The sequence below is a fragment of the Mchenga conophoros genome, linkage group LG15 (assembly GCF_057382185.1).
Source record: "Mchenga conophoros isolate Kocher_MC1m ecotype Shallow Benthic linkage group LG15, M_conophoros_male_GT1.1, whole genome shotgun sequence".
NCBI classification, from domain to species: Eukaryota; Metazoa; Chordata; class Actinopteri; order Cichliformes; family Cichlidae; genus Mchenga; species Mchenga conophoros.
Window position 1 is genome coordinate 42654216 of NC_140540.1, and position 10353 is coordinate 42664568.

Here is a 10353-nt window from a genome sequence, read left to right on the forward strand (position 1 = left end):
TGGATACTGTAGCTCCAGTGAAAACTAAGGCCTCAAATCAGAAGTACCTGACTCCGTGGTATAATTCTCAAACACGTAGCCTAAAGCAGATGACTCGTAATCTGGAGAGGAAATGGCGTGTCACAAATTTAGAGGATCATCATTTAGCCTGGAGAAATAGTTTGCTGCTTTATAAGAAAGCCCTCCGCAAAGCCAGAACATCTTACTATTCATCACTTATTGAAGAAAATAAGAACAACCCCAGGTTTCTCTTCAGCTCTGTAGCCAGGCTGACAAACAGTCAGAGCTCTGTTGAGCCAACAATCCCTTTAACGTTAACTAGTAATGACTTCATGAACTTCTTCACAAATAACATTTTTATCATTAGAGAAAAAATTACCAATAATCATCCCACAGATGTAATATTATCTACAGCTACTCTTAGTACCATTGATGTTAAGTTAGACTCTTTTTCTCTAATTGATCTTTCTGAGTTAACTTCAATAATTACTTCCTCCAAACCATCAACGTGTCTTTTAGACCCCATTCCTACAAAACTGCTCTAAGAAGTCCTGCCATTAATTAATGCTTCGATCTTAAATATGATCAACCTATCTCTAATAATCAGCCATGTACCACAGGCCTTCAAGCTGGCTGTAGTTAAACCTTTACTCAAAAAGCATCTCTAGACCCAGCAGTCTTAGCTAATTATAGGCCAATCTCCAACCTTCCTTTCATATCAAACATCCTTGAAAGAGTAGTTGTCAAACAGCTAACAGATCATCTGCAGAGGTTTATTTGAAGAGTTTCAGTCAGGTTTCAGAGCTCATCACAGCACAGAAACAGCTTTAGTGAAGGTTACAAATGATCTTCTTATGGCCTCTGACAGTGGACTCATCTCTGTGCTTGTCCTGCTAGACCTCAGTGCAGCGTTCGATACTGTCGACCATAATATCAATCAATCAATCAATCAATCTTTATTTATAAAGCACTTTTCATACAGAAAAAATGTAGCACAAAGTGCTTTACATAGTTAAAAGCAGCCCACCCCACCCTCCAACTCACTCCCCACACTCTCAATACACATATATCCCCCCACCCCCACACACACATACACACACGCGCACACTTAAAGAGTAAAAATTGGGCTGGGCTCGCATGAGCCAAGTGAGGAAACATTATAACAGAGAGCCGTCTGCACCGGGAGCCGGTCACAGACTGCAGCCTCCGGGCTGGGCACACAGCAGGAGGGAGGCAAAGGAGCCCCCCAACCAGGCTGAGAGGACCCCAGAGACCCTGCAGCCACGGTCAATAACAGCCCCGGTGCAGAGAGCGCCCTCCGAGGAAACACTGGAGATATGACGCAATACGATGTATACAGGGTAAAATGATAAAATAAATAAGAACAGGATACAATATAAATATAAATATAAATAGAGTAAGAAGATTAAAAAATGAATAAGAATAAAATCAAGAAATATTAGGTAAATCCTAAATTAATAATAGAATAACAGGATAGAATAAATAAGCATAAAAAATAAATAAACGCTAAGTAAAAGCTAAATTAAAAAGGTGGGTCTTGAGCCTGTTCTTAAAAACATGTACGTTCTCTGCGGCCCTGAGCTCCTCCGGCAGGCTGTTCCACAGACGAGGACCATACCACTGAAAAGCTGCCTCTCCGTGAGTATGTGTCCTGACTTTAGGGACAATCAAAAGGCCAGTACCAGAGGACCTCAGGGTCCGCGAGGGTTCGTATGGTAAAAGCAGATCTGAGAGATAAGAAGGCCCAAGACCATTAAGACATTTAAAAACCAATAAAAGAACTTTAAAATCGATCCTGAAACACACGGGGAGCCAGTGCAGCGATTCTAAAACCGGTGTAATGTGGGCCCGCCCTCTGGTCTTCGTCAGCACACGAGCTGCCGAGTTTTGCAAGAGTTGTAAAGTTGAAATATTCTTCTTAGGAAGACCAGAGAGCAGGGCATTACAGTAATCAATGCGACTGGTAATAAAAGCATGCATCAGCATCTCCGTGTTGGCCCGAGAGAGAATAGGGCGGACTCTGGCTATATTTTTTAGATGATAAAATCCAATTTTGGTTACATGTTTAACATGTGGGATAAAACCAAGCTCAGAGTCAAAAATAACACCCAGGTTTTTCACTTGTAGCGAAGGACATAGTGAAAATGCCTCTAATTTAGACAAGAGTTTCTCTCTCTGAGCCTCAGGACCGACAATTAAAACTTCAGTTTTGTCCTGGTTAAGCTGTAAAAAGGTTTCTGCCATCCAAGATCTTATATCCAAGATACAGTTAAAAAGGGCATCCATTAGTCTGGTGTCATCAGGAGACACGGAGATGTACAGCTGCGTGTCATCAGCGTAACTGTGGAAGTTCACTCCATGCCTCCTGATGACACTGCCGAGAGGCAACATATACAAATTAAAAAGTACAGGGCCTAGAACCGACCCTTGAGGCACACCACATGTCATTTTATGGATCTTAGAGGAGCATGTATCCATACTCACCATAAAAGATCTGTCTGAGAGACAGGAAGTGAACCAGTTGTGTACAGCACCAGAGAGGCCCACCATGTGTTTTAGTCTGTTTAAAAGAATAGCGTGGTCTACTGTATCAAAGGCTGCGCTTAGATCCAGTAGCACCAGGACTGAGAGCTTTTGGGCGTCCCAGTTACATCTAAGATCATTTAAAACCTTTAGGAGAGCCGTCTCTGTGCTGTGGTTCACCCTAAATCCAGACTGGAATATCTCCAGGATCTGTCTATCATTCAGAAAGTCATTAATCTGAGTAAAAACAAGTTTTTCTAAGATTTTACTTAAAAATGGTGAGTTGGATACAGGTCTGTAGTTATTAAAATCATTACAATCCAAATTGCTCTTCTTCAGAAGGGGCCTCACCACCGGCGTTTTAAAGGCAGCAGGGAAGACACCCAACTGAAGAGAGCAATTCATCATGTATAAAAGCTCAGCCTCAAAAAATCCATAAAGTGTTTTAAAGAGTGAAGAAGGAATTGGATCTAAAAGACATGTGGTGGGTCTCACTGTGGAGAAAACCTTCTGAAAGTTCTCAGCATTAACCAGGACAAAGCTGTCCAGTGTCTCCTCAGGTACAATCGAGCCCTCAGATGTGTTTACAATCATATCGCGATTAGATAAAATATCAGATCTGATGGCGCTGATCTTTCCCCTGAAGTGGTCTGCAAACTGCTCACAGAGCGAGTCTGTGGGGGTTCTTTTGGAGCTTTTAAAATCAGGGTTAAATAAATGATCTATGGTGGAAAAGAGGACCTTGGGATTATTTTTGTTAATACTGATTATTTTGGCGAAGTATGAATTTCTTGACTTCCTTAATGTATTATTGTACATTTTAAGTTGCTCGGAAAATATTTGATGGTTGATATTATTTTTATTTTTCCTCCATCTCCTTTCTGCTGCCCTGCAATTTCTTTTGAGTTTTTTGACTTCTTCGTTTCTCCAGGGTGATGCATGTTTTACGTTAATCTTTTTGGTGGTGAGTGGAGCAACGGAGTCAAGGCTTTTCTTCAGTTTGCTGTTAAAATAACTAAAAATCAAATCGCAGGGTGCAGGTAAAATCACAGGGGGGCATTTGACTAAAACCCTGGTAAAATTTGCAGCCACTTCAGAGGTTAGATAGCGCCTCCTCACAGTTCGCACCGAGGTCTTCCGCTGAATAAAACCGGTGATGTTAAAAAACACACAGTAGTGGTCAGAGACAGCCAAGTCAACAACAGAGGACACGCTGGTGGACAGCCCATGGGTGATGACCAGGTCCAGAGTGTGTCCTCTGTTGTGAGTCGGCTGCGTGACGTGCTGGATAAAATCCAAACAGTGAAGAATGTTTAAGAATTCTTTTGTTGCAGGGTCAGAAGGATTATCTATGTGCAGGTTAAAATCACCGGTTAAAATTATCATATTATACACTCAACAAAAATATAAACGCAACACCTTTGTTACTGCTCCCATTCCCCATGGGATGGACGTAGAGACCTAAAATTCATTCCAGATACACAATATAACCATCCCTCCCAAACAGTGGTCACAAATCAGTCCAAATGTGTGGTAGTGGGCACATCTGCCATATTGAGATAATCCATCCCACCTCACAGGTGTGCCACATCAGGATGCTGATCTGACATCATGAGTAGTGCACAGGTGTACCTCAGACTGCCCACAACAAAAGGCCACCCTGGAATGTGCAGTTTTTTGCGCTACTGGGGGTCTGGGGACCCAGAACCAGTCAGTATCTGGTGTGACCACCATTTGCCTCATGCAGTGCAACACATCGTTGCATGGAGTCTATCAGATTGTCAATTGTGGCCTGTGGAATGTTGGTCCACTCCACTTCAATGGCTGTGCGAGGTTGTTGGATATTCGTGGGAACTGGTACATGCTGTCGTATACGCCGGTCAAGCACATCCCGAACATGCTCAATGGGTGACATGTCCGGTGAGTATGCTGGCCATGCAAGAACTGGGACATTCTCAGCTGCCATCTGCCCTGAACAATGTGAACCATGATTCATCCGTGAAGCGCACACCTCTCCAACGTGCCAGACGCCATCGAATGTGAGCATTTGCCCACACAAGTCTGTTACGGCGACGAGCTGGAGTCAGGTCAAGACCCCGATGAGGACGACGGGCATGCAGTTGAGCGTCCCTGAGACGGTTTCTGACAGTTTGTGCAGAAATTGTTTGGTTGTGCAAACCAATTGTTCCAGCAGCTGTCTGGGTGGCTGGTCTCAGACGATCTTGGAGGTGAACCTGCTGGATGTGGAGGTCCTGGGCTGGTGTGGTTACACGAGGTCTGCGGTTGTGAGGCCGGTTGGATGTGCTGCCATATTCTCTGAAACGCCTGTGGAGACGGCTTATGGTTGAGAAATGAACATTCAATGCACGGGCGACAGATCTGGTTGACATTCCTGCTGTCAGCATGCCAATTGCACGCTGCCTCATTGCTTGTGGCATCTGTGGCATTTTGCTGTGAGACAAAACTGCACATTCCAGGGTGGCCTTTTGTTGTGGGCAGTCTGAGGTACACCTGTGCACTACTCATGATGTCAGATCAGCATCCTGATGTGGCACACCTGTGAGGTGGGATGGATTATCTCAATATAGCAGATGTGCCCACTACCACACATTTGGACTGATTTGTGACCACTGTTTGGGAGGGATGGTTATATTGTGTATCTGGAATGAATTTTAGGTCTCTATGTCCATCCCATGGGGAATGGGAGCAGTAACAAAGGTGTTGCGTTTATATTTTTGTTGAGTGTATTTTGAATGTATGTTTGTTAAAAATTCTGAGAATTCCTTGATAAAAGCAGCGCTGTCTTTAGGTGGTCTATAAATTGTGACAGATAAAACTGGAGGGCTGCTGAAAACAATAGCATGGAATTCAAAAGTGGTAAAATGATCAAATAAAATTTGTTTGGTGGTGAGTGTGTTGTTGGCTAAAGATGCAGTCCCACCACCTCTTTCACCACTTCTAATAGAAAAAGAGAAATTAAAATTTGGTGGGGAGGCCTCAGTGAGAACAACTGGTGCATCCGAGCCCAGCCATGTTTCAGTTAAAAATAAACAGTCAAGTTTATTATCTAAAATTAAATCATTAATAATAAAAGACTTGTTCGACAGAGAGCGTACATTTAAAAGTGCCATAGTGATTGAGACTGGTGGATTATTGACAATAGAGTTGAATGGATGTTGATATTTTTGAAGAGGCCGGAGGTTATTAATGTTTTTGGAGTTACTGGATTTATGATAATTCTGTTGCTCTCTGTTTGTGATTATGACGGGTATTGTGTTGACTGTGGGAGAGAAAGGTCCTAGTCCAGAGTTTTGTGTATTACTGTTAAAAGTGGAACAAATATAGGAGCTGGGACCAGGGGAACATCAGTCAGTGGCAGACAGTGGCGATGTGCGGGAGTGCTGTACGCCAAATGCCAAATTGGCGGACAGCAAACGGCGTCCCCAGGCGTTGAGGTGGAGCCCGTCTGCCCCAAAAAGATGCCTCCTCTCCCAGAAGGCATCAAAGTTGTTAATAAAACCCACGCCGTGGGAGATACAGGCAGAGGAAAGCCAGGTGTTAAGGCTGAGCAGCCGGCTGAAACGGCCTATCCCTCTGCCACAGGTGGGGGTGGGCCCAGAGATAAAAGCACTCACCTGCAACTGACCAAGGAGGCTGAAGAGTTCGAGGAAGTCCAACTTTAGCAGCTCAGATTGCTGTTTGGGGATGTCATTGGTGCCGATGTGGATGATGAGCCGGTTAACCTGTGGGTGGGATGCCAGAATGTTGGGAATTCTGTCCACTATGTCAACAACAGTGGCTCCCGGGAACGACAGCGTGAGCGCCCCCCTCATCCGCACGTTCCTGACGATGGAATCCCCGAGGACCAGCGTGGAGAGAGGAGGTGCCACCGAGGGCTGTTGGCCATCTGAGACGCCCGCGCCGCGACACCGGGGGTGTTCAGATGGAGATGCACCAGCCGGACTGCGTGAGTGACTCCCAGGTAGCCGCGCCGTGGGTCCTCTTCTCCGAGGAGCCGGGGTAAAGCACAGCTCTCCGCGGTGAGTTTGCACCACAGCGTCGGGTTGCCCGCCGCGGCTCCGGGGGCGTAGTGGTGGAGATGGCGCAGACCTCAGCGACACAGCGGGATGGCGAGGGCTAGCGGTCAGAGGAGGAAAGTCCACAGGATCCAGGACATTGAATTTATTCTCCAATACTACCGCACCGGAGGGGTGAGGGTGCGAGAGACGGATCCTCCTGCCCCCTCTGCAGCCACCACGCGTCTCAACCATGGTCCATGGCGCTGGTTGGAGTGGAGTGGAGCTGACCAGAGCCTTGGGTCTGGCCCCTAGCTGAAACCAGGAGTTCTCGTCCTTGGCAGAAGCACCAGCGACGCAAGTTGAGAGCCTGTGTTGACTGTTGGCGGGATCTTGGGACACAGCAGCTGGATGGTGCACTGTGTCGGCTAGCTCAGCGCTAGTAGCGGTGGTTTGAGCTTTGCCAAGGAGGATCGTGTCAAGTTCGCATTCAGCCCCCTGGATTTGGTATAGCGTGGATATCCTTTGTTCCAGCTCGATCACTTTTTGGCTCAGGTTGATGCAGCTTTCACAGCTGGATGTTGAGGTAAGTGGTGCCATTCCGGAATCTCGTACCGGCGACAGCGTCAAAAACAAAAACAGACACTGCCACTTTAGCTTACATTAGCTAAAAAGTCAGTCGTGACACAGCAAGAAAAGAGTTTTCAGATCAATATCCAGCAAATGCAAAACCAAGCTTTCGTCAGCCTTGATAACTTTTAGCCGAGCAAAATATCACAGATCCGCACGGAGGTTACGGTGGAAGTCAACCTCCTCTTCATGGCGGCAGACAACAATTGACTGCCGCCATCTTGGATTTTTTTTAATATCCTATTAGAGCGATTAGAACATGCTGTAGGTATTACAGGTACTGTGCTGCAGTGGTTTGTATCACATCTATCTAATAGACTCCAGTTTGTGCATGTAAATGAAGAGTCCTCTTCACACACTAAGGCCAATTATGGAGTTCCACAGGGTTCAGTTCTAGGACCAATTCTGTTTACATTATTACTTTACATTTTTCAAAAAATGCCTCTCTGTGCAAAATGGGTTTAAAAACATAATCAACGATGGGATACTGTTTGTCAGTGATTTGAACCAGGCAAATTGTGGCAGGATCAGCCTGATGTTATTTGTATCCCACTGTAACTTTACTGTATAAAGAGCTAACATCTCCAAAATGTCAGGAGTAGTTAGTCATTACAACAAGTGTTTGTGAACTAAAAATCAAGAATGTGGGATACTGTTTGTCCGTGATTTGGAGAGCCCAGCGCTGCTCCCAACGCAGGTGAAACAAAGGGAAGATTTGCTTCACCATATTTTCTAGTCTTTGGCTTAGAATGAAGTTGGTTTGGAAACATAGTCAGCGGTGCTTCATCTCCTGCTTTGCGTTTGTGTGGGCGCACCGTGCTAGCAGTGTCCAAGCGTTCTTTGTGTTTTTTTCCCTTTTCATACCGCGCTCCCCTTGCAATGGCTCTGTGCCCCCCCTAGGGGGCGGGCCCCACACTTTGGGAAGGTCTGTTAATAGATCTCTCTGCATTGAATCATATTTGTTATTAATCTCTGTCTCTCTTCCACAGCATGTCTTTATTCTGTTTTCCTTCTCTCAACCCAACCAATCACAGCAGATGGCCCCGCCCCTCCCTGAGCCTGGTTCTGCCGGAGGTTTCTTCCTGTTAAAAGGGAGTTTTTCCTTCCCACTGTTGCCAAAGTGCTTGCTCATTCAGATTCAGATTCAGAAGACTTTATTTATCCCCGAGGGGCAATTGAGATACTGACCTTGCCGACCGTACATACAATATACAAACATCATATTGGGGAGACAGGTCAGGCTACGTAGCTGGCAGGTCAGCCGCACGAACAGCGACCCAGAACCGAACAATTGAAAATACAAAACATCAGGAAAGACAATGAGGAAAAAAAGAACTCCCCCCAGACTGCGCTCCAACAGGAAGATCAGTTTGAGAACAGAAAAAAACCCACCGCTGCGCATAGGGGTTCATATGATTGTTGGGCTTTTATCTACTGTACAATATAAAGCGCCTTGAGGCGACTGTTGTTGTGATTTGGCGCTATATCAATAAAATTGAATTGGATGTACCAAAGAACTGCTGAAGTACTGTTTGTATTTTTTTAATGAGATTTGGGTTTTATTCCCCTGTTTGTTTGTTTGCTTGTTTTAAACACTGAGCTCCTCATTTTCTTCTTCTGTGGTCAGAATGAATGTTAACGTTTAGCTTCAGATAAACATGATGTTCATCTGCTGCTGACCTTTGACCTCAGCCGTTTGTGAGGGAGGAGGCGGGAACAGGGAGTGGAGTGTTCTCCTCACCAGTGAATGGGAGAGTGTGGGGCGGGATTTAGAAACAGCAGTTCAATAGGGAATGCCAGGGGGCGGAGCCTGAGACGTCCATTTTCACACAGAGCAGTGGTGAGCCTACACAGAATGACTGCATACAGCATTTCTGCAATATTACTACACTAATCCTAAAATAATTTTACTGTGGCATATTTGAAGTACAGTCTGTAGTACTGGTACCTCTTCTATATGCTGTTCCTTCTCTTCCTTTTTCTTCTGTGGTTGCAGATGGACTCATCGGCGCCTCCTGGCCTCTCTCTGGTCTCCGTCTTGTCTCTGTTAGCATGCAGTGGCCAGCTGTTGGCAGCTGTCCTGCTAACACGCAGGTATTGTGGGCGGAGCTCTACACAGAACTGGTGGATCTTGCTGTGGCTCTTTTATGATGTCATTGTCCATCTGACGCTGGTAGGCGGTGCTTTATTCTTAGTTATTCCCATCTTCATCATGATGACAAAAAACGTTATTCAAGTTTCAGCTCATCTTCAAAATTAGACTCATTTCATAAACACTTAGTTTTTGTTTATTCTTGTTTATTTTTTATTCTAAACCTAAAGGTTTTTAGGAAGATCCATTTGTTTCCATGTCTCTGATTTTTGTTTTTTTAGGAGGGTCCGTTTGTTTACATGTCTCTGGTTGGGACAGTGGAGGCTTCTGAAGGGCCACTGGCTGAGCTCTGTGAGTATTTTGTAAATACACTGCAGTATTTCCAGGCAGTGTTAGTTTGATCTGAAGTCCAGTATGAGAACAAAGTAATGAAGTACTTTTACTCACAGATACTGTAAAAACACACTATTTGGTACGTCATTTGGGATGTTTGACTTCTTCTCACCTGTCTTACCTGTAGGGAAGGAGTACGGGAAAGCCGACAGTCGCTGGCTGGTTTCTGATCCGACGATCGTCTCCATCGAGATCCTGACCGTCGTCCTCGACTCGCTGCTAGCTCTCCTGCTTATACACGCAGTACTGAAGGACAAGTACTACAGGTAACACTTCCTGTACTGCAGTTACTGTGTTGCTGGTACTGCTTGGTACTGATGTTAATGGTGAACCAATCTGTCAGACACTTCCTGCAGATCGCTCTGAGTGTGTGCGAGCTATACGGCGGCTGGATGACCTTCTGTCCCGATTGGCTGATGGGCAGCCCTCACCTGAACACATCCTCCTTGCTCTACCTATGGGTCTACCTGGTCTTATTTAATGGAGTCTGGGTCCTGGTCCCAGTCCTGCTGCTGCTCCAGTCCTGGTTCAGCCTAAGGAGTCTGCACGTGCTCAGAGCGGACCAAAGCAAAGCAGCTAAAAGACAGTGATGTCAGTTATATGGTTTAAACTGATCGATGGGGCCGAGTCCGAGGATCATTTAAATATTCATCTGATGTCAGAATCAATCACCACGAT

At 45.4% G+C, this 10353-nt stretch overlaps 1 protein-coding gene across 2 annotated transcripts; it reads left to right on the forward strand.

The window, feature by feature from the left end:
• Positions 1-9012: 9012 nt before the first annotated feature.
• Positions 9013-10353, forward strand: ebpl (EBP like). Of its 2 annotated transcripts, XM_085246472.1 has the most exons (5): positions 9013-9030; positions 9187-9363; positions 9564-9633; positions 9803-9941; positions 10019-10353. In XM_085246472.1, the coding sequence occupies exons 2-5, from the start codon at positions 9187-9189 to the stop codon at positions 10263-10265; spliced, it is 633 nt and encodes a 210-aa protein (XP_085102598.1). In that variant the 5' UTR covers positions 9013-9030; the 3' UTR covers positions 10266-10353. The 2 variants fall into 2 exon arrangements, with proteins under 2 accessions (XP_085102598.1, XP_085102597.1); XM_085246471.1 differs by lacking the exon at positions 9013-9030 and having other exon boundaries at positions 9038-9363.